Here is a 27,994-nt window from a genome sequence, read left to right on the forward strand (position 1 = left end):
CATATGTAACAGCCTGCGGGAAGTGTGTGTTGACACCACATGAACTCCAGATCAGGGTCAACAGCCATCCCCAGGCAACTACTACAATATATTTCAGAAATATTTCGACGCAAGCGAAAGTGAACCAAGCAGAGACTTTGACTCTATTTCCATATATTTTAAAGCTACTTTTAGTCCAGCAAAAATTGTAACGGGTACTTGTGTATATTTTGTGTGCACTTCATTGCCACAGCATTTCCTGTCATTGCTGGGTAGCTTTATTTGCGGTTTTCTTGCACATTCCAATTTCTGAGAGTGTCCAAATTTTAGTAGCGGATGCTGAAACATTTCTGTGGAAATGCGGTTCATATTTGGACTGCGGTTTGGCATTGGCAGGTGCATAGTAAATCTCTATTATTTAGTTATTATCTATTTGGCCATTTTTGCACATGAAATGACAACAAATACTCCTATTTTGGAGGAGCTTTGTGGCAGGGCTATCGTTGTCCGGCATTTAAAATTTAGAGGGATAGAAAAAGGAAAAAATAAAACAGAATTTTGCTTTGCTAACTCTTGAGTTGGTTTAGACCATTGCCCATGAAATTTCTTAAGCTAAGCAAACCAGCGAAAATATTTCCTTGTGTCTGATTTACAATTTAACAATTTATTTTCTCGACTTAAGTTTAAACATATTTGCACGGGTAAAACATTTTCTTTTATTGAGGAAAAACAAACCATTAGCCGATCTTAGTTCACTTTGCTGAGATTATTTATACGATTTTCGGAAGAACTTCCATCCAAAATCTTGCTGCTTTGAGGAAATAATCAAAATGAAAACCAACAAAATGCCGAAACAATTAACTTTTGATGATTTCAATAGCTTTTCACAACACATTTAATTAGATTAAATATATTTATCCCTTGGCAAAATTAGTTCGAAACTCTCAGGCATAAAATGATTCCTTGCGAAACGTTCTGCTCGAAAACGAACTTTACAGGGCATGCAATAGTCGGGGTGCTCAACCGTATTTGTGCTTTTCGCTTTAGTTGCTGCTGGTTTTGTGGAGTGGGGTGGACGAAACTTGCTTAAGATTTGCGCGACATTTGTGTTGGTGGCAGTCGGCATTGTTTGCATATTTGCGACGCTGCCGCAAGTGCAACGGTGCTTGCGGTGTAGCGGCTGAGGTGGTTGGCTTGAGGTTGGGTGTCGTGCGAGCGGAACCATTCAATTTCACGTTACCTGCCCCCCCCCCTCACTCCCCCACACCTCCACGCCACTTTTGCTTGTCCCTTTTGCGTTCCCTTTATGCAGGGAACTTCGTTTACCTTTTTGCAATTTCTTTAAATATTTAAGTAGCTTTTCCCCGTTTCCTGTTGCTCTCACTCCGTCTCCCTTTCACTCTCTCTCTCTCTCTCTCTCTTTGCGAGAGCGAGTATGTATAGTGTGTGTGTGTGTGTGCGTGTGTGTGCTTTCTGTGTTTGTGTGGGTGTAAAGGGCATCAATATCAATCTTGTGTCGATGTCAACTGTCAGGGCAGGCGGCAGGTGCCATTTCGTTCACCCCTTTCGCCCTCTCCCGCTCTCTCTCTCTCTCTCTATACACCACTCTCTGGGTGTGTGTGTGTGTGTGTGGCAGTGGCTGTCAAACTGTACGCGTGTGTTGCGGTTGACACTTATGCAACCGCAAAAGCAAAGCCTCTGCTCGTTCATGTGTACTTGTGTGCTGGTGTGTGTGAACTGCACTTGAAAAAGCAACCAATTGTTGTAGTTTTCTTCTATTCTCCACGCGCTCTCTCTCTCTCTCTCTCCCTCTCTCTTTCGGTCTCTCTCGCTCTCCTCTTTATCATCTCCCTCTAACGCTGACATAATTGCGCATTCAAAAGGAGCGCTTCGGGTGGCAAGAAGTGGGGAGCGTGGAAATGTTGTTCATTCTTTTGGGCTGACACACATTCTGAACAAGCTTCGCAGGAGCAGAAGGAGAAGGAGAAGCAGCGGCAACAATGGCAGGCAGCACGCAAATTTAACTTCGTTTCGCCCAAGGTTTACTCACGCAAAAGGTGAGGGGAGACCACACAATAGTTTTGGGTTCTCTGTGCGCCTTTTCGTGTATAATTTGAAAGCTAAGCAACCAGCGGCTAAGCAGTGCCAGCGCTGGCCTTACCATATACAAATATAGCCTGGGTCTTGCCTGCCTACTGGCCTCTGCCTGAACCAACTTCGATTTCTCGCTCTCTCCCTTTCTGGCCTGCTTCAAGGCTCTACGTTTATGCGGCTCCAACGAAGACGGCAGTCAAAATAGCGCCACAAGCAGCAGCGGCAGCGGCAGAGCCCAGAAGGAAGGGACAGCCAAGACAGCGCCAGCGCCAGCGCCAGGCGACAGCGGCGGCAGACAATGCCAGCGCCAGTAGACAACAATTACAATTAGAAGTGTGTTTATGCCGCCGCTCTCTTCCTCGCTAGCTCTCTCGCTCTCTCGCTCTCTTTGCTCCGCTCTGGGTAAGCTTTCTTCGCGTGTGGCTCCCCGCTCCCCTCCGTCTATCCAACATGGTGCGTATCACTTTCGCATTTGCCTCTAGTCCCCCCAGCCCTAGCGATTGTTCCTCTGGTGTGCCTGTGTGTGCCTGTGTGTGTGTTCTTTTTTTCCACCCAAAAGAAATTCAACTTCATTACACAATATTCGCTCTCTTTGTGGATTTACCTTCGTTTTGTTGTTGCTGTGGTTGTTGCTGTTGCTCCTTGATTGCCTTTTTGTGTTTTGTTGTAGGTTGGGGGATATACCGTAACTTATTCCTCGTGGTTCCCACCGTCGCTGCCTCTTCTGCGGCTTTCTTCTCCTCCTTTCCTTTGCGTTCTTCGGCCCCTTGTGCTCTCCGTCACTTTACAGCTTTCTTCTCCTGCTTTTTGCTCTTTCTGCACTTTGTGTTTTGGTTTCCTTTTTTCGGACTTATTCCTTTTCCAAATTCTTTTACTTAATTTTATTTTACTCTTGCTGTTGTTAATTTTTGATTACTTTTAACGCGCTTTCCGCATTTCACTGTTTGCACTGCACGAGGGAAGGTGAGGCGAAGAGACAAAAGAGAAAGACAGAGAACGAGAACGAGTGTGAGCGAGAGAGAGGGAGAGAGCGAGAAAGTGGGGAACACAAAGACACACAACAAACAAGAAATAACATGATGGTTAGGTAAAGAGTGTGTGCAACAATTGCCGGACTCCCTCTCCTCTCCTCTCCTCTCCGCTCACGACTCCGGATCCGGATCTATTGAACACCCTCGCCTCATCCTCAGCCACCACCGCCCCGCAGGTGCCGACGTCCCTCCCTTGCCTATCCGTTCATCCCACTGGCACGTGCGCGCCCCGCTCTGTGCTGCACTTTCGTTTCGTTTCAATTTCGAAATTCATTTCATTTCATTCCGTTGCAATGCACTTTCTTCGCCAAAAAAAAATACAAAAAAAAAAATAGCCAAAAAAAAAGACAACATCAAAGAACGGGAACGGGAACAACAGCGTATGACAGCACACAAAAATGTTTGCCTATTTTGCTCTTTTATTTGATTTATTTTCTTATGTCTCCCGCTGCATGAGACTCCCCGAGACTCCGACGCGAGTTGCGCGCGACTACGCACCTAAAAGTAGACTACGAACTCGTCGCGTGCTCCGGCGGCAGCGAACGGGCAATATTCTCAGAAGCACACTTTTCGTCTCCCCAAAGCCCCCTGAAGCGGGGCTTTTGGCGAACCAAAAGCTCGCCTCCAAAAACACGCTCCATTCCGAAATACAAATTTCCCCGCTCTGAGCCGAGCTTCGGCGAGCTTACTGTGAAGCGCCACCTGGCACAATGTTTCGCCCCGTTATGCGTCGGCGTCAATGCACTGCGCTGGCAGTGGGAGAGCCAAGACACACCCTCACCCCATACTGGGCCAAGGTAAAACCAATGTTACGACTAAAGGGATACCCCCGCTAAATGAAAAAGTAAATAAAATAATATATTTGAATTTCAACGCATTTTTAATAAATTTCAAAACATTTGAAAGCTGATTCCAGAGTCTAACTGCATAATAAAGGATTATACAGATCAAATCTGTTGGGTTAAATCTTTCTTTTTCGCTGGATTAAAGTTTGACATAGAAACCGCTGAGCAGCTGTCAAGCATCCACTTAGGACGATCGCTCTTGGTTGGTTATTCCTTTTGAGAAAAGTCTCAACCTTGCAATAAAAGAGTACTTACCGGAGTACAAAACCATGCAGAACTTTAAACAGCACAGAATCTGATTCTTATCTGGATTCCCGCTTATCCAGCTTCAATTTTTAAAGGTGCTACCACCTGTCCCAAGGTCCAAACATGTAGTTTCTGTTGTCTGTTACAAAACACACGCGAGAATGTAGTACACCCTTGTCATCGGTGTGTAACGGGTATAAGCAACCCCCAATGTAACCCCTGGCACACATTCCATCTTTGAGCGCATCAAGTTGGTGGAACTGGACGTGGACATGGGACTGGCACAGTTCCAAAGCACGCATTGAGCGCGACACAACCCCAAAGAGGGAGATTATCAAATTAACTCGTAAGACCTTCGTTCCTGCACGGCTGTGCGATTGTGTGAGAGACAAAACCTGTGGCAAATCTTTGTCTATACTAAGTGTAGGCATACTCGTATGAATAAACAAACAGGCACATCCTCATATAGCAATAATAAGACGAACCATAACTGATAAAGCCTCTGAGACTTGAAGCATTCCACCCCATGAAATCTAAATCCCTCCGAAAACAAAGTTTACCCGTGGCAAAAAGCGCGGAGTATGCTCGTGTGGAGCTGGAATACAAAACAGTAAACAAGTTGGAGCTGCACTCGTATTGCAGCATTTGTACATACGAAGGTATAGGCCAGGCCCCATAATAAATGCAGTCGAAAGCAACAGCCAAAACAACAAGAAAGAAAAACATCAATGAAAGCCAGAAAAACTGGTTTGCTTGTATAAACATTTCGGATTGTTTTTATGTGTTCACCCAAAAGCGGGTATTATAATTTGTATCAAATGTGTGCAGGGCAGAAGAGTAAACAATTTAAAATTTAATTTATTTAAGTATTTAGATGGCCAGAATTCACATTCTATTAAATAGATTTTGAATGTTTTAAAGACAAATACTCGAAAATAGAAATAGAAACGACTGAAAGATATACCACCATTGGAAATGTGGATATCCAAGGGTATCTAAAGCTTCGCATTCCGATACACGTTTTTCTTTTTCATGTTGTGGTTTTTGTTTGGCTCCTGCTTCGACTGCGACTGCGGCTGCGGCTGCGGCTACGGCATAGACTGTGGGACGGACCATCAATTTAGACGACGACTTTGAGCTTGGGTACAAAGTTCATACGACCGTTTGCAGCCCGAATAAACAGGTCGAGAGAGTGGCAAGTTGACGCACGAATTTCGCATGCTCTGCATGCACGAGTCTCTTCAAAAGAAGTGCAAAGCGTGGGAAAAACAAGCATTATATTAGTGGTAATCAAATGCAAACAGACCACTGGTAATCGGCTGATAAGGCAGCTCGTCCACAGTGCAGGCGGCCGATTACATCGACTTACTTACATATAATCACCAGTTGAATACATAATGACTTTTTTTTAGAATCTTCGAGCGTCAAACCAACTGCAAGAGTCAGTGCATTCCCTAGCACAGAGTGCGGAGAGAGCGGATCGCTGCAGCAGAGAGAGAGAGAGAGAGACAGTGCGATGGTCGAAGAGCGCGAGAGCGCGAGAGCAGAGAAAGGCACTGCAAGACGCACATGCAAATCGTGGTGCGAAAGGGAAAGGGGAGAGGCAATGCAATGTGGGAGCCAGATTAGTGTGACGGAGAGGGAATGCATTCTGGCCTTGAGCTGTGCTCACGTTGTGGCTGTTTGCTTTTGCTGTTGCTATTGCTGTTGCTTCTCCTCCTCTCCTTTGCTTTCTTCTCTTGCATATACCCTGGCAGAGAGTATCATAGCTTTGAATACATTCTTGTCACGCTTGTGTGCTTATGTTCTTGATCTGCAAGAGCATCAAAAGCTTCGGCACATAGAGCTAGAATTCCTTTGCTCTTGCTGGTGGTTGTTCTCTTCTTGCTTTTGGCTGCGGTTGGAAATGAATTTGTTTCTTTGACAAAGTTTCCATTTCAAACATAGAAATTCCCCATGCAGAGGTTAATGCACTCGCCACAGACAGCGGGGCGGGGGATAATCTCTTCTCTTCTCTGTGGAAATTACATGGTGGTGCTGCAGGTGTGTTCGGGATAAGCAATATCAGTTTCGAGTCACCGCCACGCGGCGATCAAGGTACAACATTTCTGCGTACTATTCGCTGAAGCGATAACGGGGAAGACTGCCCCGTCATGCGCAGACAACAAGAATGCACACCACACAGCCAGCACATCAGATTTCAGGGGTATTACTTATGTATTTATTTACTTATACAGAAGTCCAATCACCACCCACACCCAACCACTCACTGCTTCGTTTCCTTATCATTTGAGCAATGAGTAGACTAAAGGGAATGGGAACTGCATCATGGCAAGAATATTTTGTGTGGCTTCCCGCTTATCGAGATCAAGTGGAGATCTTTTTATTTTGCCACTCCCTCGTAGCGCTGATTAATAATTTAAATATAACGCGCTCCTTGACTTTATTTTACAGTTACAGGTAGGTGTTGCTTGCGGGAGAGGGAGATGCAGAAACTGCAGTCTGCCGCCGCCTAGAGGAGTGCAGCGCAGCCGGCCGGTGAGAGCCCCACAGCGGGAGAGAGCCACAGAGAGAGAGAGAGAGAGCGGGCGAGCAGAGAGCGTGTGCAATGTAAAATTGCAAAGAAGGATAGAAACGAGACGCAACAGAGTACAAGTTGTACAGCTGGGTGCGGGCAAAGAAGGGGAGCAGAGGAGCAGCGGAACAGCGGCAACGCCAACGCCAACGCGATCGTCTGTGAGCGTGGAAGTGTGGGTGTGTCGGAGTGTCTGTGTGCGCCAGCGACGGGCATTTACTGTACGGAGCACGGCGACGCCAGCCGACAGTCGTGTCTCAACACTCGACAGCAGCAGACGTTAGGCACAACTCGACAGCTCACAAGCAAGAGTAGCAGCAGCAGGCAGCCCCAACCAAATTCCAAACTCGACTCCAGTTCCAAAATAAAAACACACTCACACACAGAGAGAGACCATGTATCCAGCCACTCAGTTGCTGCGTCTGCGCAGCACCAGCGCTTTGAGCAGCGCTGCCATACGCACGTTGATGACCAACGGCCGGCAGAGGAACACCAGCACGGTTAGCGCAGAGAGGGCGCGGGCACAGGGCGACAGCGAGACGGACAAGTTTCTGCACTACAGCCCCGAGGATGGCTACTACAAGACCTCCCCCTACGACCCCATCGTGGTGCCCGATGTGCCGCTGCACGAGTACGTCTGGCGGGACTTCAAGAAGTGGGAGAGCCGCGCGGCAGCGGTAAGTGCGCTGACAATACCTAATTCCAAGTGTGAAGTGAAGCAATGTAAAGAGTCAAGTGATGTGTATTGTATGTGTTTTGTTCTTGGCCATAATCTCGAGTAAAGTGCTGCCCCTGGAGGCAAATCACTCCCTCTCTTAAGTGCATTCTACCCAGAACACTCACACAAATAGGGCTCCCTGATAAGGCACTTCATGTAAGACTTTCCTCTTTGAATCCCGAAGGCTCTCCATAAGTGAAGTATCAGCTTCTTGTTAAGCTTTCTCCTTAGGGATCACAAGTAGCTCCAAGATCGTTAGCCTTCCACAAGTTTGTTTTATCTTTGATCTCAATTTGAAGAAGTATTTCAAAGTACAGAAAGAGTTCCTAAAGTTCCTCTGTCATCTTCAATATCCAACCTGCCCCAAGATAATTATCGGCCCACTCCAAACAATTGCCAATTGAAGGAATCGCATTTCGAGACCCGACCAGACCCCCTTTGTTTTTGTTTATGACGGGCTATTGAACCTATTGCACGCCTGTCTATATATGCAGCCACAAATCGTTGTTTATACCGTCCAATATCGGATTCGCGTCTGACGTCTGGCGAAGCAGTGCAACAGTGTATGCCCCCGTCCGCGGCGTCCCGCCCCTCCTGTCAGTCGGCCCAGTCTTACTATAAGCGGTTGTAATCGGTACGATTGTTATTCGCTATCAGTCAGATAGCATTGGGCAAGTATTTGGGTCATTAATGCCCCCCACTGCTTATCAGACAAGCGTAATGCTCGGACGCAGCTGATAAGACGGTCGGGTGGGTACAAGTTCGAGCAGAGAGATGATAATGGCGAAAGTGAAATAAACTCTTGCTGCGATCAGGCCCCTAGCCCCTCCCCCAAGAGGTCTCAAGCCATTTCTGATTCCTCATTCCTTCTCCTTCTCCTTCTCCATCTGGCAGCCGCAGTTTTACGGCTCAATGGATGCCAGTCAAGTAGTGCCCGATCGGTGGCAAATTGCTCGAGAATGCAGATAACAAACGCTGTGTATGGCGGGGCGCAGACACCCGATTCAACGGATCGCGTCAAGCGGCAAACGAGTCTCGTATGACGGATCATACCCCGGATGGCGTTCGGTTTTCGCCCCCATCCCTCTCCATTTACATGGGAGGCGACGATGACCTTCGCCAAATGTTTACACTTTTCACTTTTCGATATTTCTATCCCAGACTCCCTCCCGCTCTCCCGCCCACTCACTGACTTTTGTGCAAATCAAAGTGCAAATAATTTTCATTGAAATTGATTGCCATTATTGCAGTGTGTGCAGTGTGTGGGCGAGGTGAGGTGCCAGTATGCACGGCGGGGACTGATACACATAACCGAGTAATCACCCTGTAAATACACACACACATGCGCAAAACGGCACCACATGTGTGTGGTTGGACTGGCGTAACCAGAGCTGGGGGCCAATTGTTGAATTAAATGCAATTAAAAGCGCCGGGCCCGGTCCAAAGTTCCTTTAGTTGTGCCCTACGTACCGGCAGCACCAACGCCCCCAGGCCGTAACGGTTGTCACATAAAAAGATAACAAATTCAAGCCCCCACTAACTAATGTAATACCTGCTGCTACACATCGATCGCTCATGCCATGACAGCGACTATGAGTGCATAGAGTAGGGGTTTTGTTTCAAGCTAATCAAATAGAAGAGAGTTGTGCTTTGGCAGCAGACTGAAATGCAGTAGGGACTGAGGTCTCTGGCTTGTTGCATTTGCGTTGCTCCCACATTGTCGATCGATTTCTGTGCTAATTTATGGGTGCACCCATTATGAACCCTGTCGAAATTCCCCCCGGCTGGTCGGTCGCTGATCATAAAAATTGTTTTGTTATAATTATTGACGCTCTCCGTTTCTGCGTTCTTTTTCTGTCGAAATTTTAATGATTTTGTTTGCGTTGTGACGTCAGCAGCGGCAGCAGTCAATGGGGTCCAGCCTCCCTTCCTCCCTCCCTCCCCCTGCACGATGCTCGGCCGGCATGAACGGCAAGAAAAGTCAACAAACGCAGCGGCGTCCGTCCGACGCCGGGCCATCATCACACGAAAGCAGAGCAAAAGAGATACCAATAGACAGCGAAACGTACGCTCTCAGAGAGAACGTGAGAGAGAGAGCGTGCCGGATGGAGGTGTATGCAAAGAGAGGTGCACAGAGAGAGAGAGAGAGAGGCGCGAGGCGACGCGACTCGTTTAGACTTTGCAGACTTTGTACTTTGCCCCACTGAACTTTGGACCGTCGTTGTGCCCCCACAAACAGCCGAACAAAGCGAAGCGAAGCGAAGCGTTGCTTGATGCGCGGAGTGTGGGGCGAGACGCAGAGCGGGGATCGACAAATGCACGAAATGATTCTCTTATTATTGTGTTTACTACAACGACTCTGTGTGTGTGTGTTTGAGTGTGTTTCGTTGCGGCTACCCTATGAAAGGGTATGATCAGTTCGAACAGATCAGGATTTCGCCACAAGTCCTTATGGGAATTTCCGGTCCTATCTGTTCAGTGTCGAGTGAGAAATTAGAACAAGATAAAATCTCTAAATCATGTTAATAATCAGCTGGGATAAATGTGTAATATTATTATTATCTTGTCCACTTTAATCCACTTTATGGCCACCAGAATAGCGAACGATCTGGAAGGGTATCAAGAGCTGCGGCCAGCCCCCACTGGCCAGTATTCATTCCCATCTTGTTTTCAGTCGTTTGAGTTGACTGAAAAATGTTTTGATATGCTTTTGGTTGTTGGTTTTGTTTGCGGCAGCCACTGTCGCTATTTATAAGGTTTATTTTTAACCATATGCGATTTTCGGACTGCGCAAATTTAATGTGAACAATTCGCAATCAGCAAACCCCCAACCGGCGAACCGATCCCCTCCCACACTCTCTTCGCGATTCTCAGTTGTTTTTGCGAATGTTGCTGACCTTCACCTTAGCCCCGAACCGGTTGAACGGTTGAACGGTTGCGGAAGGGCAGTGCGGGGCAGGCAAGGCGAGGTTGGGGCCACTCCAAAATCAATTGGGAGTACGATGAGTGGCTCGGGCCAGCGATTTGCTTAATCGCATCCGCTCTTTGGTGTCCAAAACAATCTAATGCGAAAATGATTAGCTGCAGCTGTGATTATCTTCAAGGGTAGATATCGATCCACAACTCATTTCTAATCCCCTGCTCCTTTCAGGTATGCGTCGTCACCGATCGCCAGTACACGTTCGCCCAGATGCGGGATGCCAGTGCCGCTTTTGCGGTGCGCCTGCAGACAAAGTTCAAGCTCCGCAAGCCGGACGTGGTGGCCATCTGCTTGCCCAATATGCCGGAGTATCCCATTGCCACGCTGGGAGCCATCGAGGCCGGTCTGACGGTGACCACCGTCAATCCCATCTACACTGCGGGTAAGTCGAGTACAGTTGTGCTCAAAAAGGAACCGAACAATGAGAGGACATAGTTCCACTGAGATGTGACTGACTGCACGCCCGACTGCGCTCAAGCAGTGCAAAAATCCCACCAAAAACTCAGATTACACACGCGGAATATTGCCATTTAAATATGTATACATATGCACATCCATACATACACATATGCATATTTCGGGTTAAAGTATTTATTGACGGCTCTCAAGTGCGTCAGAGGCGCCTTATCATCAGACCATTGCCCACTAAACTTTATGGGAATGTTGTAGAAATCTGTTCTTTTCCGTGTGTTTTTGTTCGGAGTGGTCTAAAGTCGAAAGATCATCGCTTACATTTGTCTTTCGTTTACTTTCGTGAATTGCAGATGAGATCGCTCGTCAGCTAACCTTCAGTGCGGCGAACTTCATCGTGGGCACCGTGCAGAACCATGGAACGCTGAGCGAGGCCTGCAGGCTGGCCGGCAAGCGGCTGCCGATTGCCGTCATACGGAGCCGGCAGGATGAGGCACTGCCCGCGGGAGCCATTGACTTTTACGAGCTGATTAGCACCCAGAATGTGCGCTACGATGATCTGCAGGTGCCGAAGGACGCCACTGCCGACGACATGGTCTTCCTGCCCTTCTCCTCGGGCACCACGGGCCTGCCCAAGGGCGTGATGCTGTCCCACAACAACATCACCAGCAACTGCGAACAGGTTCAGTCCGCCCTGCGTCTGGACCTGAGCGTGCAGGAAACGCTGCCCGGAGTGCTGCCCTTCTTCCACATCTACGGCCTCACCGTGGTGATGCTCTCCAAGCTGGGCCAGGGCGCCCGGCTGGCCACCATGCCGGCCTTCAAGCCGGACGACTTCATGAAGTCCCTCGACTACTACAAGGGCACCATCTTGAATCTGGTTCCGCCCATAGGTGAGTCCTTCAATACGATTGGCTAGCGGAAGGCAACTCATTGGATCCTTTGTCTGTTTGCAGCGCTCTTCATGATCAATCATCCCAAGTTGACGCAGGAGACGGCACCCGCCCTGAGAATGGTGATGAGCGGAGCTGCGCCCATCGGCCAGCACGATGTCGAGCGTTTCCTGCAGAAGTGAGTACCATGGCACGAGGGCTCGCAGCTTAAGTGTAAACTCTCGATTCCGTTTGTAGATTCCCCAAGGCCGCCTTCAAGCAGGGCTACGGCATGACCGAGGCCTCGCCTGTGGTGCTGCTCACACCGGAAGGCAACACACGCTACGCCTCCACGGGCATTCTTCCTGGCTCGACTGAGTCCAAGATTGTGCCCCTGGATGGCGGGGACTTCAAGGGCGTGGGACCCCGCACCACGGGCGAGCTGTGTGTGCGCGGGCCGCAGGTGATGTCCGGCTATTTGAACAACGAGGAGGCCAACCAGGTCACCTTCTATCCGGGCAACTGGCTGCGCACTGGCGACGTGGCCTTCTACGACGAGGATGGCTACTTCTACATCACGGACCGCATGAAGGAGCTGATCAAGGTGAAGGGCTTCCAGGTGCCGCCAGCCGAGCTGGAGGCCGTGCTCCGCGATCACCCCAAGGTCCTCGAGGCAGCTGTCTTCGGCATTCCGCACGAGCTGAACGGGGAGGCGCCACGAGCGATTGTCGTGCTCCGGCAGGGCCAGCAGGCCACAGCCGAGGACATTGCCGCCTACGTGGCCGAGCGTGTGGCCCACTACAAGAAGCTCGAGGGCGGCGTCATCTTCGTGGACGAAGTGCCCAAGAATCCCACCGGCAAGATACTGCGCAAGGACCTTAAGGCCAAGTATTCGGACTGAGACCCCCCCCCCCCAGGCACTCCTGCCCACATCCGGGATCTACGAGGATAAATATTTTTCAATCGTTTGCTACTTTTTTTTGTCTGTTTTAATATTGTGTATGATAACCATCAATGTTGGTCCCGTGCGGGGCTCGTGTAAGCGTTGCATTTAGACCTTCGGAAAACATTTAGTCCTAGACATAGACGTAGGTCTCGATTAGTCATTCGATTGGTCCATAGTCTCTAAGAGTAGAATAGGCTGAACTCGTAGTGTAAGCACCCCCCACCCCCATTTGACACCCCCCACAATCTGCAGTCTACAATCCATCATCACTCCATATAAATGTATATCAGATTAGATCACATCGTTTGATTATACTTAATGGATCGTTGATATTTCACAGTTTACAGACGCAACTATGATATTCGCAAGCACTTTTTTTTTTGTTTAGTGTCCTAAGATAATAAATAATAAATATTTGTTTGTTAAACGTATGGTAAAAAGCGAAGGCGGAGATGTGTGCTAAGATGTTTGAGAATAAACGACGGAGTGAAACAAGTTAGAACATTTGTTTTGTCCTTGGGTTGGGAGAGGGAAGCATAGGGGAATAGTCGGAATTATTTGTATTTTAGAAAGTACACTGCAAATATTTATCAAGAGTCAAAAATTAGGTTGCAGTTCTGAAGGAGCATTTTATTGCCTTTGACTTCAAATATGCAACATTTGATATCAGCGTGGGCAGCCACAAAAGTGATGTGTGGATCACACGTTCTGTTATTATTTTCAGTTTTAAGCTAGGTACGTGAACTACGTGATTGCCTTTCAATGTGCTTTGCAATTGAATGTTTCATTTGAATTATTGTCTACAAATGTTTACCACATTTGTGCACGCAAAGGAACCAACACCAAAATGATTCACGAGATTGAATTTAATAAGCGATCTATGTTTTCACTTGAATCAAATGCACAACAACACAAAATAAATGGTTTTATCTGTTCGGAGACGATAAAAGTCAAGGGAAAAGCAAAGCTAGGAAAAGTATTACTCAAACTTCAAGTATTTACAAGATCAAAGAACGGTTTATCATATCATTAAGGCATCGGAATGTCTCTATTAAATGTTCTTTTATTCAACTATTTCAAAGTGGAGCTGAATAAGCAATAAAAGACTTGATTAATTCACCCAAAAAGTAACGGCCCTGCCCACTTGCAATCCTTTCTGATGGCACACTCCTTTTATGTGGCTATTTCCACATCCCAAGAGTATTTCCAAATAGATCTTTACATTTATTTTTCAATTTATTTATTTACGACAAAATACACAAAATGTAAGATTTGATTTATTTAGTTTTAGTATTTAGTTTAGTTTCTCTTCGTTTAGATGTTTTCCTCTTGCACTTTAGCTGTTTCTGGTACGCGGCCTTGCGATTTATGTAAATTACTTGCACTTAATATACAATAGAAAAAAAAATATAGATGTATATATGTTGTAGGTGTGTGTGTGTGTGTGGTGTGTGTGTCTAATGGGTGTGTGTTTGTGTGTGTGCGTATTACTGATACATATGCAAAATGTGTGCTTGCTTTGGATAATCATTTGGGATATTGCTCAAACAAATTAAGCTTAATTACGCTAGAAAACAAATGCAGGAAACAATCGAAAAGGAGGACGAAAATTGCTTTAACTAAATTCCAGTTACATAAGTGTAAACATATATATTTAACAAAAATGAGGCCCTCTCTTCTACTTTTCTTGCTTCTTTCTTTTTTTTGGTATGTAATTTTTGTTAGTTTTGCTAAATGAAGTCCGAAAGTTGTTAAATGCGTCCATTAAAGTATATCATAATAATTATGGTAATATTAATATAAAGAGAACGAAACAAAACGAGAAAAAATACGTAAGGAGCGGGACGAATATCTAGAATAGGACCCACACTGGGTGATAACAAAACATACATCAGAAATACATACAATATGGTTAAGGTAGGGCATAAAATGTGGGATACAAATGTTGCTCTTTTTGTGCACAAAAAACTGAATACAAATACGATTCGAGAGCAATTCGAGTGTGTTTGTGTGTGTGTGTGTGTGTGTTGGAAGAGCTCAAGCTGGAGATGAAACAGTGTTGTGCAGCGACAAGTAACCGAAATTGATTGATGCTCGCTCTCTCTCTCTCGCTCCTTTGGTCCATTCGTGGGCAGTTTCAGTAGTTTGAACAGTTGGGAAATGCAAAAACCCAAAGGAGTTCGTGGTGAGTCGAAAGAGAGAGAGAGAAAGAGAGAGAGAGTGCTGCACAACACTGTTTTTGGCAATGGAAGCGAGCTTCACAAATGTGGTGGGCGGCCCCCAGTGGCAGGCTCGAAGAACAATTTCGTGGCTTAAGTAGATGTAAGCATAATTTATAGACTGTACTTTATGCATGTATATATGGTACATATATAGAGTGTAGACGTGTGTAAATATATATTTAAATATACGTTTATAAGTAGCTTTCTCGCTTTGTGTTTCTTTGTTTGTATTTGATTCTGTTCAACTGGAGAAAAGGCCACAAAATGCTGCGTACGAAATGCGTAACTTTAGCTGAGATTAACGTTCATTTTTTGATTGTTACACAACCCAAGCGCACACACACACACACACACACATACACACACAGACACACAGACAGGCACATCTGCTTGTGTCTGAATATATAAATATAATATCGGAGTACATTTTGCTATGTTCGATTGCATTTCCCGATGGCAACGCCTCCCGTTCTCGCTGCTGCTGCTGCTGCTGCTGCGTCTCGCTCTAGCAAATGCCTGCTCCACGTTCTCTCCTTCTCTCTCTATCTCGCTGCACCAGCCCCATCTCTAGCTCCAACTTTCTCTATTTTGCTCGTTCCTGGTCAGTTACAATTCCTTTGCGTTGCGTTACGTTGTCATTGCCATGTGCTGGATGTCCCACTCCATTAGGTCTCACGCCTTGGCTCCGGGTATCTTGGCCAGCACCTTGGACAGATCCACACCGGTGAGGGCATTGATCGACGGCGGCAGCTGGGCCACCAGGCGGGTCACATCGTTGGTCACGTTGTCATTGCCGCCGATCAGAACAATCTCCTCGGTCTTGGCCAACGGAGCAGCCACCTCGGCGGCAATCTGCGAAAGAGTTTTCGATTAATATTCAACACCCAAAAGAGCACTCCATCCAGTGGACAGACCTTGGGCAGCGATTCGAGAACGATGCTCATGATGGCAGCATCGCCGTACTGCTTGTAGACATGAGCCTTCATCCGCATGCGCTCCGCCTCGGCCTTGCCGACCAACTCGATGGCGTGTGCCTCGGCCGCGCCGATCTTCCTGATGCGCTCCGCCTCGGCGCGGGCGCCCTCAATGGTCTGGCATCTGTTTCGGGGTAAAGAAGAGCATGAATGGGATGAACTATGGTTGGGCGGGAGGCTTGCTGCCACTCACTGTTTGCCCTGGGCCAGGGTCTGGAGGCGGAAGGCCTCCGCCTCGGCGGGCAGCTTCACGGTGCCAGTGAGCTCCTTGTCCTTGCGCTGCACCTCCTGGGACTCGATCTCGATCTGCTTGCGCCGCTCGACCACCTCGATCTGGATCTCCTCGTTACGGATGCGCTGTCGGATCTTGGCCGCCTGCAGCTCGTACGCCAGCTGCGACTCGGCCTTGGCCGTGTTGATCTCCTGATCGAAGTTGGCCTTCTGCAGCTTGTACATGCGCGTGTTATCCTCGATCTTGGTGTCCGTCGAGTACTTGACGTCCATGGCGCTCTTCTCGCACTCGGCCTCCCGTATGCCGGCATCTCGATTGGCCTCCGCCACGCCGGCATCGGCGTCGCGCTTCACCACAGCGGTCTGCGCCTTGCCCAGCGAGGCCAGGTACTGCACATCATCGTAGACATCCTTGATGGTAAAGGACAGTATCTCGATGCCCATGCGACCCACATCAGGTGCGGCCACCTCGCGCACCAAGGCCGCGAACTGGTCGCGGTCTTTGTACACCTCTTCGACTGTAAGCGTTCCTGCAAGACACAAACAGAAGGGGAAACAAGTGAGCATGGGGGTACGGGTGTGAGTTGCAGGGGTGGGTTGTCGGAGTCAATCGATTGCCTTACCGGCTGACCACCAAGCAAGTGCCGCCCACTATCAGGGCCACCTTGAAGACGCCCATCCACACGACGCACATGTCGCCGGCCAACTGTCGCGCCACGACCGCGGCCACGGCTCAGGTCTGCTTATTGGCTTGGCACAATTATCTACACTGGTTATCTGGTTATCTATACAAAGTATCTGCGAGTATCTATCTGGCTTTCGGTAGCCTCTAATCAAAGCATTTTCTTGTGCTGTCTTCGCGCTCTGACGTCATTTGGCGCAGTCTTATCGCCGGCCTTATCAGCACGATGGCGTCACTGCGCAGAAATGGAACGATCGAATCCTTCTGTGATCAAGGTCACCCACAGGTCAACCACCCAAAACTCTACACGGCAATAATTCACATGCGATGGGAAACGGAGAGACCCGGAGAGACCCCACGACCAGAGCGTGTCGCGTTGAGCTCACAACTGACAGCGGACCGAAAGCAATCGAAAGCGAGACAGAGAACCAGGCACAGCCCTAGCCCGGACCCGGCTTTGGTTGGTGGGTTTTCAGTGGGTAATCGTTTCAGTATTCGCACTCAAATTGAAATTGTCTGCCATGTAATGGCCGTAATCGCGCTTATGGAAACCACCTTGAGAGCGGCTCTCGTAAAAGTTTTGCTCACTTTTCCCGCGCAAGCCCTAGACTCGAGTTTTGTTTAATTGAAAGCCGTAGATTGGGCGGCAAGGTCGTTGCTCGAAAAGTTGAGAGCAAACCTCCGCCCTGCCATTTTATTGAATTAACAATGAAAAGTGTGGCAAGATATTCATCAGGTTTTATGAGCGGCGCAAGGCTAAGGTCTCTGAGGGTACGAGAGACTAATACAAATATTTCATGCTAATTTACGGAGTCTCTCGGGCACTTGTTGAGCTTGTTTTAGCCTCTATAGCTCTGGCGAATCAATTAGCATCGAAATATATAATTACAGCTCGATCTGCTGCACTTAGAACATGACTTTCAATTGTATAATTCGACCAAGAAAACATTTATTTATTTCTTTTATTCACACAACGGGAATGCCAATGGCTGTACTCGCATTTGTGTGTACTGCTTGGCACTGCTTGAGTACTGCTTGTGCACTGCTTGTGCTTCCACTGCTTTTCTTTGCGGCTGTTCCGACCTTCGTTTCCCCTTCATTTCAATTCATAAAGTAAGTTCCCATAAAAGTGAATTATTTATTCATTATTTTTCTTTTGAAAATATCGATAAGCATCAATCGATGAAACATTTCCATCACTAAAGCAACGTCTTGGAACTTCCTTCCAAAAAACACGCACTAAAGCAGGCGCTGCCTCTAATTTCAATCCCTTTCTGGTGTCGGCACCGAGAGCTCAGTACAATTTTACACTCCAAGCAGAACGCACACGCCTAGAACTCTCTCTCCTAATATTTTGTAAATTCTCAGATTATTCTGACAGTAATCCAAGGTAAAATATTCATTACAAAAATAGGAATTTCTCAAAGCTAAACAAAACTTTTTCGTCAGCAACAAAACATGTCCAAGACTGAGGTCCACACTCAAGGCCCGGTGGCGCCCGCTGCTGCTTCCCGCGCTCCGCTCTGGCGCCCCGTGGTGCTGCATTATCCGAAGAAGCTGCTGCCCCATGGACAGATGCGTCGTCGCGACTTGGCATTTGGCTACCCGGCCGCCTACGAGTCGGCGAAGCTTCGCTGCGGTCTGGTCCAGCCCCATGCCTTCGACCATGACCGCCCTGGCCAATACTGTCCGGATTGTCAGTGCAACAAGGACCGCAACCATGGTGGCGGTGACATGTCGGACAATGTGTCCCAGTGCTCGCGCATGTCCCGGGCCTCAAGGCGCTCCATCCGCTCCACAAAATCAAAGCGCGGCAATGGCAAAGGCAATGGCGACGGCAAGGACGACGGGGATAATGATTCTCAAGTCAGCCATCGTAGCGATAACTCTGTGAAGACTGTGATATCCACGGCCACAGTGAAGAGTGGCCACAGCAAGAGATCCCCGTCCCAGGAGACCATCAAGTCCAATGCCACAATCAAGTCCAATGCCACAGTCAAGTCGAGTGCTTCAATCAAGTCGAGCCTCTCAGTCAAGTCCAATGCGACAGTCAAGTCAAGCGCTACTGCCACGTCGAGTGCCAATGATGTCAAGTACAAGACAAACTCTGTCCATGCCAAGCCAAGTCGTCACTCTCCCGGTGAGATAATGCCACAGCCAGGTGCTAAGCCCCAGCCCCAGTCCCAGTCGCAGGAGAAGGACACACAGTCTGGCTACGAGAACTACGCTCCCATGACGAGCACGGAGCGCAAGGCTGCCATCGAGGAGGCTCGCTTCAAGTACAGCAAACTGATCGCCGAGTACAACCACATGCCCGTGTCCGTGCCCACGCTGCGCGTGCGCAATCGCAAGATCGAGATCGAACGGGAGCTGGACGAGCTGGACTACAGCATCAACATGTTCGATCAGCCGAACATCAATGTCTACCTGCGTCGTTAGCTTTGTTTTCGTCTCTTTTCTCCTCATAATTGTATTCCAAATTTGATTATTTTCCCAACAAAGACACACATTCAATATACAGAAGATGACTAAGAGGGTACTAAGGTGCCACACACTGACACGAAGCAAAAACCAAACAACAGCTGCAATAAGCCACACGTAAAATGCATTACCAGAAGATTTGACACGCAATAAACTGCTAAATAAATTGGCAATAGAACAACAGAAGGCAGTGGTCTTTAATGGCAGGAAAGGGCAGGGAAGATAATGGTCGGGTCTATGCAGTTTATTTTGTTCAGTCATGAGATAAGTGAAACCATCCTCTGGATGGCTTTCAAATATATATTTTTTTGTCATTGATGTCGTTACTCGGGTGAGGATTGAGTGCAAACTATGTGCAACTTGATGCAGCTCAAGTGACTTGGCAATCAAATGAGAAATCAAATTGCTATTGGCAAGAGCTCTAAGGACCAAGTACTAAGTACACCTAAGCCCCAGTTGTTGTCTGGCATAAAGTACATTTGGTGCCCATCTAATTGCTCTTAAAGTATTATTAAAAATTTCTCCCAACTGTAGCCCGTGTTGTATAATCGCATGGAACTTACCCAATATGGCGCGCAGGTGTCCCTCGAGGGTCTGCAGTATGGTCTGCTTGATCTCCTTGACGCTCTTGCCCAGGAATTGCTCACTGGCAGTGCCCAGCAGCTCGTCGGCCTGATGATGGAAATAATAAACATTCATCATCTGTGCGTGGGTGTGTGGTGTATGTGTGTGTGTGTGTGTGTGTGTGTGTGTGTGTGTGTGTTGTTTGATGAATTGTTTTCATTTATCGATAAATCGATTGATTGTTTTTTTAGTTGTGTTTGTGTTGGATCCGCCGAAGATTGGTTTTTGGTTGGTTACATTTCGTTTGCGTTGTAGATCACCCACACAAATACACACATGCGCACACACACACACAGACACAGACGCACACACATAGAGCACACAGCGACAGTGAGAGCGAGAGCGAGCGAGCGAGAGAGAGAGAGACAAAGAGAATAGAGAGCGATACATGGATTAACGGTAACAGCAGTAACCATATGGCAGTAACGGTAGTAGCAGTAACGGCAGTAGTAGGGGGAACAGTTTTCGAGTAGACCATACATATAGTTTATAATATTATTATTATAATTATTATTATTATTATTTTTTTTTTTTTTTTGGTTTTTTATTTTGTAGGGCGGCCGCAATTCAATTCGAAATGATTTTGTTGGTAGTTGTAATTGATGCGTGTGTGGGTGTGTGGGTGTGTTTGTGTGATTAAATTTTGGGTTTTTGTCGATATCATTTACAATTAGTTGCGGATTAGTTTGATGAGTTGATTCGAGTGGTGGATTCGAGTTGATTCGAGTTGAGTTGGAGTCGAACGATCGATCGGCAGGGTAATTGGTTGATTTTTGTTTGGTGAAAAGAAAGTAGAGAAAAAAGAGTAGAACACAAAGGTCAACAAGGTTTACGTTTCGTTCATTTGATGTTTTGTTTTTTTTCGGTTTTTTTTTTGTAATTGTTTTTTTTTTTGTAATTATTTGTAGACTGTACTTGTCTTTCTCCTTCTTCTTCTTCTTCCTCATCTTCTGATGATGATGATTGAATGACTTTGAACAAAACGAAACACAAATCATGAAAAAGATTCAAAGTTTAAATGGAATGAGCCAAGCCCAAAGAAAACAGAAACATGCAGCAAACATTACGGAAAGAAAAAGTGAAATGATATTCCCTATGGCTATGTGTGTGCGTGTGTAATTGAGTGTCCCAGTGATTGATACAAAAAAATAAGCGGAAACGTTGTGAGACGCGGCAAGGGCCGAGTCTCTACTTTTATACCTGCTACTCAGTCAGCATATTTATGATTTATGCGTGTACAAATCAAGAACATATTCGAGTAGCGGGTATAAAAATAAAGAAAACATAAACCCAATCGATGAATGGCAAGAACTCAAACAGGATTCGAAACCAGGCCAAAAAACAATTAAGGTTTGAATGTGAAATCAAATAAATGCAATAATAAACATACCTCGTCGTTATTATAATCGTTATTCTTATACGAAGATGACTGCAAAATCGAATTGAAATAATTAAGTAATGGAACAATAATTTGGAGGCATACATCTACACATATCATGAACGCATCGATCATAATTCAGACCAAATAGAAGCATACGCATAGATCGGATCAGACAACGAGTCAAGTGCTTTTGTGAGTCGCGTGTTTAATTCACAGGTGGTGCAGTGAGGATCAGCGGTGATCGAATGGGTGCACTAATAAGTGATCTAATAGTCGGATTATCGCACGAATGGGTTAGTTATCAGTTCGATCGAGTAAACAATGGATCAAATGAGGATTAATAAATCACGTGATATCGACGGAGAACGAGTAATCGATTTATACAATTACCGAAGAACAATTTGCAGAGTTTGATATATGTAAATAGATGAACAGAAAAAGAATATTATAATCGAATGGAACATAATGATTGGAAGGAGTAAGATGTGAAATTATAAACAGATCCAGGGAAATAAATATCAAATATCTGTTGGGGTATTGATGGCAAAACTGAACAAAGGAAAACTTTATTAAAGAAACAAACTAAAGACAATCGCATCCAAAGGAAAATGCATGTGGAAAACCAAATAAAAGGCAGCAAGTGTTTTATGATATTCTACTTCAAAGATACTTTGTGGGTGTACATCGAAAGGTAAGGCTAGTGCTGGAGCTACATGAACCGACCACTGGGATGGGTGATCGCAACTTACTTGGTGTCGGGCAGAGTTGGGGCGCTTGCAGGGCTAAATAGGCATTCGGTTAGGATGGGGGTGTTTGCTTGGGGCGGGTTTGGATCGGAACAGTAAAGAATTTGTACAAAAACAAATAGCCAAATGTTGGATTAAAATACATTCGATACGGATGCGGCTTAGGGCTAGGGCTAGACTATGCATAGAATTCCAATAATAGATGCAAGCGGGAAACCAACTCTCTACGTTGCTACCAGCCCCTGGGGTGGGGCTCTCTCTACATGGCTGGGGGAGGGGTTGGATGCACGCTCGGGATAATCGTTAAAGGAACTAAATCTAGCATACAAAACTCAAAGAAAAAACGGGAGGGCCAAGCTTCAATCACTTTCGTTCAGATTCGATTCGTGGTGCAGAAGAATCAAAGGGGTTGCCAGAGTACTCGACAAACAAACCGAAGGAAATAAAGAGAAAATCCAAGACGGGCTGGGGTTGAGGTTGGGCGCTGTGGGAACGATTGGGGTGTACCTTCATGATCTTGCATTGGGCAACGCCCGTCACGGTCAGCGGCACGCCCTGGGCCGTCTCCACGTTCTCGCACATCGGATTCAGGGTCATCACGTTCAGCGACAGCCGCTGCACGTCCGTCACCAGCCACCAGGCCCAGGCCCATCCGCCGACGATGGTTCGCTTCTTCGTCGAGCCGCAGCAGCCACCTGAAAGAGGGAGAGAGAGAGGAGGTAAATTACGGTTCAAAAATTACAAGTAAAATTAATGTTTAACACTCAACTTTCTGACGTCACTGGGCGGCCACAGTGACCCACAAAAAGGTGTGCTGTCAGAGTGTCTGCCCCTTTCGTCAGGGCGAGCTTTTGGCCAGTTGACCATAAAATAAGAGTGAAAGCATTTCGCCACCACTCTCCACACACGCACACTAGAGACTGTGTGTGTGTGTGCGTGTGTGTGTGTTGTCTACGTGCCGGCAAACACGTCGGGGACTCGTAGCCAGCAGTGTAAGCAGACAAGCCAAACAGGAAGTGCAGCCAATTGGCCATTTCAGGTGTCAAAGTGTCCAAGGGCCCCTCCTCCTGCCACTAGACATGCACGAACATGCACACTTGCATAGGTACATGCAGCTGGGCAGGCTGCGCATGCGCAAAGCCAGCAAGCGAGAGAGAGAGAGAGAGAGTATGAGAGAGCCCAAGGTGAAAGAGAGCGGGAGAAAGAGTGTGTGTGGCGTGACTGGCTTCTCCAGCGTGGCCCTCTCTCCATAACTTGCTTCAGTTGGCCACCGAAGCTCACAACGTGCGGCCGCGCATCGCAACGAATATCCAAAAAAACACGCTAAACCACGCACAACACACACGCGGAAAGAAAGTGTACACGAAAAGCACAAACAAATCCGTCAAAGGAAACGCGCTCCACTCCACCATCATTGCTAGTTCCTAGAATCTGTCTTTGTGCCCATCCATCCATCCATCCATTCCTCCCCCCAAGTGAGTAAGCAGCGGCTGAGCGGCTGAGAGAGTGCGAGAGCACTGCACAGCAAAAGTGTGCCAACGGCGAAAACAAAAAAAAATCACAAAAAAGAAATCAAAGTCAATAAGAACCAGGCTCCAAAAAGAATACGCACGAAAATTCTGCCCTGCGACGCCGGTTGTAACGGTGACAGCAGGTAGACAGCGGGCAAAGCTGGCAGAGCAACAGCAGCAGCGACTGAGACTGAGACAGCGACTGCGACGCCTACGCAGAAGCTTTCTCAACGAAAGTGATTCATTTCTTGCGAGTGGCTGCCGCTCTTCTTCTCTGTTGTTATATTAGCTGTAAATATTGTAACACCCTGGTGGAGGGTATTCTCATTTTTGTAACATCTTTGCAACGAAGAGGAGAGACGCGAGTTGAGACATATTTCCAGTTGTTTCTAGAAATTTCTTACAGCAATTTTTCTATGCCGCAATAGAAACCATTCATTACACACTGTACTTTGATGGCTGATGCTATGAACTTCTTATTAATTGTAGCTGCAGGGTAACTTAAGCTTCGACCCCTGCAAGCCAGCACTGCTTTGCGCTCTTGCTCATTCTGTTGTTATGCATTTCTCTTTGGTGCTGTTTAACTAACTGTTTAGCAGCTTATTCCTATGTCCATCATCCCCCATCTCCACCTCCAGTCGCACTCGAATTCGCATTTCGTAGCCGCTTGCTGGCAGCGGCTGCTGCTGCCGTTGCGCTATGGCTGCTTGTCGATTGTTGTACCTTGAACTTGATCAGCAGCAGCGGCATTAGGAGCAGCGGAGGCCGCGGCGGCAGCGCACATTCAACTCTCAGCGCAGCGGCAGCGGCAGAGGGCCAACCAGTTTACAACAGCAAACAGCCCACAGTCAACAGCAACATGTTTGTAATTGCCTAGCATCAACTAAAAGAGCAACAGCAGCCACGGCAACATCCACCTCGAATGTTTTGCTGAAAGTCAGATTATGCAAAAAATCGGCGACAGGAAATGTTGTGTCCGAAAGCTAAGAGACAGATGCATCCAACATTCCTACGTGCTTGCAAGTGAGAGGCAAAGGAGTCTCCCTCTCTCTCTATTTGGGTTTGGTGTGTGCAACAAAATGGTTGCATGCCACTCGCCGTTGTGTGAAAGAAAAGTAGCTGGCATTTTCCGTTTTTCGACTTTTTTCTTGCTCCCCAGCAAAGTTTTATAATAGAGATGGAGATTTCACTTTTATGCGGGAGACGAGAGCCCCTCCAGCCCTGAACCGACTCCACACCCAAGCAGACACACGTGCAACGAACAATTGGAAAAGAAAAGTCAAAGCTGCATAAGACAAACAAAAATGCATAGGTGGCCGGCCGAAAGATACCCTAACCTAGGTAGAAGCGGTAGAAGAATGAAAAGCGTAAAGAATTACAGGGCATATAGCAGAATGCCCAAAAGTGGGACATAGATGCACTTTATCCACCCACCTTTTAGGGGTATTTTGTGGGAAAAGTAAATCCATTTGATTTCGAGACCGCAACTGCCATGCCAATATCTCTCGTGTGTCATCTAAAGGGTGTCCGAAATGTGTCCAAAATGGGTACGCGTGCTAATCAGTGACCATCGGGCCTACCAATGAGCTTACAGATCTAACGATCACGATTATCTGGGCCTGTAATACTTAGAGTCCGAATCGGAGGCGACAAAGAGGTGCCGAGTGTATGCATAACAAATGCAAGTTACGAAATCTTTGAATCGATGCGAGATCGTGATTGAAATATGGAAGCATGAAAATCGGCTCCTGATTGCCTTGCCCGACGATCGCCTAACCCGATTACATACCAAGTGGCGGGGCGAGACTTTTCATGTCATGTCCACTGCCATCCACTAACCCCTCACTCAACGAACTCTTTTCAATTGGCATTGCAGACACGTAGAACGGATCGTGGATCGCTTGGAATTGGACGACTGCCAGAGGAACGAGCGAGTGACGACCCATATAGGTAGATCGCATCCCCAGAGACATGAGCTCGGCAATTGTGGGTGCCGCGTCGGCGATTGGCGGAGCGGTGACGGCGGCCACCAGCAACAGCTGGTTCATCCCCATGCTGATGGCGGCCGTGGCCTATTTTCAGTACGAGGAGATCATGGATCCCGAGTCGAAGCCCAGCGATGTCAGCGGCGACGAGATACTCGACCATTACGACTTTATAGTGATAGGAGCCGGATCGGCCGGCGCCGTGGTGGCCAATCGTCTCACGGAAGTGGAGAACTGGAATGTGCTGCTCCTGGAGGCGGGCGGCGATGAGACGGAGCTGACGGATGTGCCCCTGATGGCTGGCTATCTGCAGCTATCAAAGATCGACTGGCAGTACAAAACGGAGCCATCGGGCACTTCCTGTTTGGGTAAATATCCAAAGCACTTTCCCTGGCAGATCGTTATAATCTCGTTTCATTTATTCCCCCAGCAATGCAGGGCGGACGCTGCAACTGGCCAAGGGGCAAGGTGCTCGGCGGCAGCTCCGTGCTGAACTACATGCTGTATCTGCGAGGATCGAAGCACGACTACGACAACTGGGAGGCAATGGGCAATCCCAGCTGGTCCTACCGCGATGCCCTGTATTACTTTAAGAAGTCGGAGGACAACACCAATCAGTATCTGGCCAACACCCCGTACCACGCCACAGGCGGGTATCTGACGGTGGGCGAGGCGCCGTACCACACGCCGCTGGCGGCCAGCTTTGTGGAGGCCGGCGTGGAGATGGGCTACGAGAATCGCGACCTGAATGGCGAGAAGATGACCGGCTTCATGATTGCCCAGGGCACGACGCGACGCGGCTCACGCTGCTCCACCTCGAAGGCGTTTCTGCGTCCCGCCCGGCTGCGACCCAATCTCCACATCTCAATGAACTCGCATGTGACCCGCATCATGATCGATCCGGTGAGCAAGCTGGCGTTCGGCGTGGAGTTCGTCAAGGATCAGAAGCTCTACCATGTGCGGGCCACCAAGGAGGTGGTCCTCTCCGGCGGCTCCGTCAACAGTCCCCAGCTGCTGATGCTGAGCGGTGTGGGTCCGCGCAAGGAGCTGGCCAAGCACCGCATTCCGCTCATCAAGGAGCTGAGTGTGGGCGAGAACCTGCAGGATCACATCGGACTGGGCGGCCTCACCTTCCTCGTCAATCAGCCGGTGTCCATTGTGGAGAATCGATTCCACACCATGTCCACGGTGCTGCAGTACGCCGTCTTCGGCCAGGGACCCCTCACCATTCTGGGCGGCGTCGAGGGTCTGGCGTACGTGAACACTAAATATGCCAACAGCACCCTCGACTGGCCGGACATTGAGTTCCACTTTGTCTCTGGGTCGACCAACTCCGACGGCGGGTCGCAGCTGCGCAAGGCCCACGGCCTGACGGAGGCCTTCTACCGGTCCGTGTTCGAGCCGATTAACAATCGGGATGCCTGGAGCATCATTCCCATGCTGCTGCGACCCCGGAGCGTGGGCAACATCCGGCTGCGCAGCGGCAATCCCTTCGACTATCCCTACATCTTTCCCAACTATCTGACGGACGAGTTCGACATGAAGACGCTCATCGAGGGCGTCAAGATCGCCGTGGCCCTGTCCCGCACCAAGGCCATGCAACGTTTCGGCTCCCGGCTCTCGAGCATTCGCTGGCCGGGATGCGAGCAGGTGCCGCTCTTCACCGACGCCTTCTGGGAGTGCATGGTGCGGCGCTACACCTCCACCATCTACCATCCCGTGGGCACCTGCAAGATGGGCCCCTACTGGGACAAGGATGCGGTGGTCGATGCCAAGCTGCGGGTCTACGGCATCCGCGGCCTGCGCGTCATCGATGCCAGCATCATGCCCAAGCTGGTCTCTGCCAACACGAACGCGCCCGTCATCATGATTGCCGAGAAGGGCAGCGACATGATCAAGGAGTTTTGGATCAAGAACACCATCGTCTAAGTCGTATTACTGTCCGCCCAGTGAGTGTCTCAGTGTTCGAATGAGTGTGCCTGAGTGTGTGAGTGTCTGAATCTGTGTCTCTGAGTGCCGAGTGAATGTTTTAGTTGTTTAGCTTTTGACCCTATCCAAAATTATATTTATTGACATCTGCTCCTTTTTTTTTTTTTACTTTTTAAGTAAGTAGAAGCTGTATTTATTTTAATTTAATGTACGATTAAATGATTTCAATGAAACATAAATGTTTTACAACACTGGTAGAAGGATGGGCGGGAATCTGCAGAGTTTCGAACACTCTTGAAGCCCGAGAGCAGCGCTCTTTCGGCTGCATATTTTTAGATTTTACATTTAATTTTCGATAAATGTTGTGCAACAAATTGCTCAACACTGGCTGTTTATAGCAAGGATTGAACTCACACAAACACCAATTGCAGATGGCTTCGATTTGTTGAAAAAGTCCTACCCGTCAGCCATTAAATTCCCTTAGCTTGAGTTGAGTTAACAGAGCGATCAGCTGACGGGCAGGGAGTTCAT

At 47.9% G+C, this 27,994-nt stretch overlaps 5 protein-coding genes across 11 annotated transcripts in view; 3 read left to right on the plus strand and 2 right to left on the minus strand.

The window, feature by feature from the left end:
- The window catches only part of LOC117903529 (potassium voltage-gated channel protein eag), a 51,160-nt gene extending 47,518 nt beyond the window's left edge, over positions 1-3,642 (minus strand). For both annotated transcript variants that reach the window (XM_034815701.1, XM_034815691.1), the window contains exons 1-2: positions 3,603-3,642; positions 2,678-3,022 (exon numbers count right to left, since the gene is read on the minus strand). The gene's annotated coding sequence lies outside the window, so the exon portion shown is untranslated. The remainder of the gene's footprint in view (positions 1-2,677; positions 3,023-3,602) is intronic.
- A 3,364-nt stretch (positions 3,643-7,006) lies between these two features.
- On the plus strand, positions 7,007-13,111 carry LOC117903595 (probable 4-coumarate--CoA ligase 3). Its single transcript, XM_034815831.1, has 5 exons — positions 7,007-7,447; positions 10,640-10,850; positions 11,233-11,772; positions 11,836-11,950; positions 12,010-13,111. The coding sequence occupies exons 1-5, from the start codon at positions 7,166-7,168 to the stop codon at positions 12,650-12,652; spliced, it is 1,791 nt and encodes a 596-aa protein (XP_034671722.1). The 5' UTR covers positions 7,007-7,165; the 3' UTR covers positions 12,653-13,111.
- A 1,679-nt stretch (positions 13,112-14,790) lies between these two features.
- Positions 14,791-27,994, minus strand: part of LOC117903628 (flotillin-2) — an 87,266-nt gene continuing 74,062 nt past the window's right edge. The window contains exons 3-8 of one of the 5 annotated variants that reach the window (XM_034815900.1): positions 22,546-22,733; positions 21,302-21,340; positions 19,851-19,959; positions 16,087-16,654; positions 15,834-16,017; positions 14,791-15,771 (exon numbers count right to left, since the gene is read on the minus strand). In XM_034815900.1, the coding sequence (XP_034671791.1) occupies positions 15,592-15,771; positions 15,834-16,017; positions 16,087-16,654; positions 19,851-19,959; positions 21,302-21,340; positions 22,546-22,733 (1,268 nt within the window). In that variant the 3' untranslated portion in view covers positions 14,791-15,591. Of the gene's footprint in view, positions 15,772-15,833; positions 16,018-16,086; positions 16,655-16,747; positions 17,170-19,850; positions 19,990-21,301; positions 21,341-22,545; positions 22,734-27,994 lie in introns of those variants that run through there. The other 4 variants (XM_034815918.1, XM_034815908.1, XM_034815937.1 and 1 more) reach the window with 4 other exon arrangements.
- On the plus strand, positions 18,074-20,749 carry LOC117903654. Of its 2 annotated transcripts, XM_034815962.1 has the most exons (3): positions 18,074-18,196; positions 18,256-19,255; positions 20,739-20,749. In XM_034815962.1, the coding sequence occupies exon 2, from the start codon at positions 18,265-18,267 to the stop codon at positions 19,243-19,245; it is 981 nt and encodes a 326-aa protein (XP_034671853.1). In that variant the 5' UTR covers positions 18,074-18,196; positions 18,256-18,264; the 3' UTR covers positions 19,246-19,255; positions 20,739-20,749. The 2 variants fall into 2 exon arrangements, with proteins under 2 accessions (XP_034671853.1, XP_034671864.1); XM_034815973.1 differs by lacking the exon at positions 20,739-20,749 and having other exon boundaries at positions 18,256-19,414.
- On the plus strand, positions 25,100-27,580 carry LOC117903572 (glucose dehydrogenase [FAD, quinone]). The gene is made up of 2 exons (XM_034815792.1): positions 25,100-25,902; positions 25,965-27,580. The coding sequence occupies exons 1-2, from the start codon at positions 25,521-25,523 to the stop codon at positions 27,461-27,463; spliced, it is 1,881 nt and encodes a 626-aa protein (XP_034671683.1). The 5' UTR covers positions 25,100-25,520; the 3' UTR covers positions 27,464-27,580.

Source organism: Drosophila subobscura, chromosome A (assembly GCF_008121235.1).
Source record: "Drosophila subobscura isolate 14011-0131.10 chromosome A, UCBerk_Dsub_1.0, whole genome shotgun sequence".
Lineage (NCBI taxonomy): Eukaryota > Metazoa > Arthropoda > Insecta > Diptera > Drosophilidae > Drosophila > Drosophila subobscura.

Excerpts from the sequence above, each read along its gene's own strand:
- LOC117903654 (XM_034815962.1), top strand. The coding sequence starts at position 18,265 with ATGTCCAAGACTGAGGTCCACACTCAAGGCCCGGTGGCGCCCGCTGCT.
- LOC117903595 (XM_034815831.1), top strand. The coding sequence starts at position 7,166 with ATGTATCCAGCCACTCAGTTGCTGCGTCTGCGCAGCACCAGCGCTTTG. Across the intron at positions 10,851-11,232 it reads CAATCCCATCTACACTGCGG|ATGAGATCGCTCGTCAGCTA; the intron begins GTAAGTCGAGTA and ends CGTGAATTGCAG. Across the intron at positions 11,773-11,835 it reads GAATCTGGTTCCGCCCATAG|CGCTCTTCATGATCAATCAT; the intron begins GTGAGTCCTTCA and ends GTCTGTTTGCAG.
- LOC117903572 (XM_034815792.1), top strand. The coding sequence starts at position 25,521 with ATGAGCTCGGCAATTGTGGGTGCCGCGTCGGCGATTGGCGGAGCGGTG. Across the intron at positions 25,903-25,964 it reads ATCGGGCACTTCCTGTTTGG|CAATGCAGGGCGGACGCTGC; the intron begins GTAAATATCCAA and ends TTATTCCCCCAG.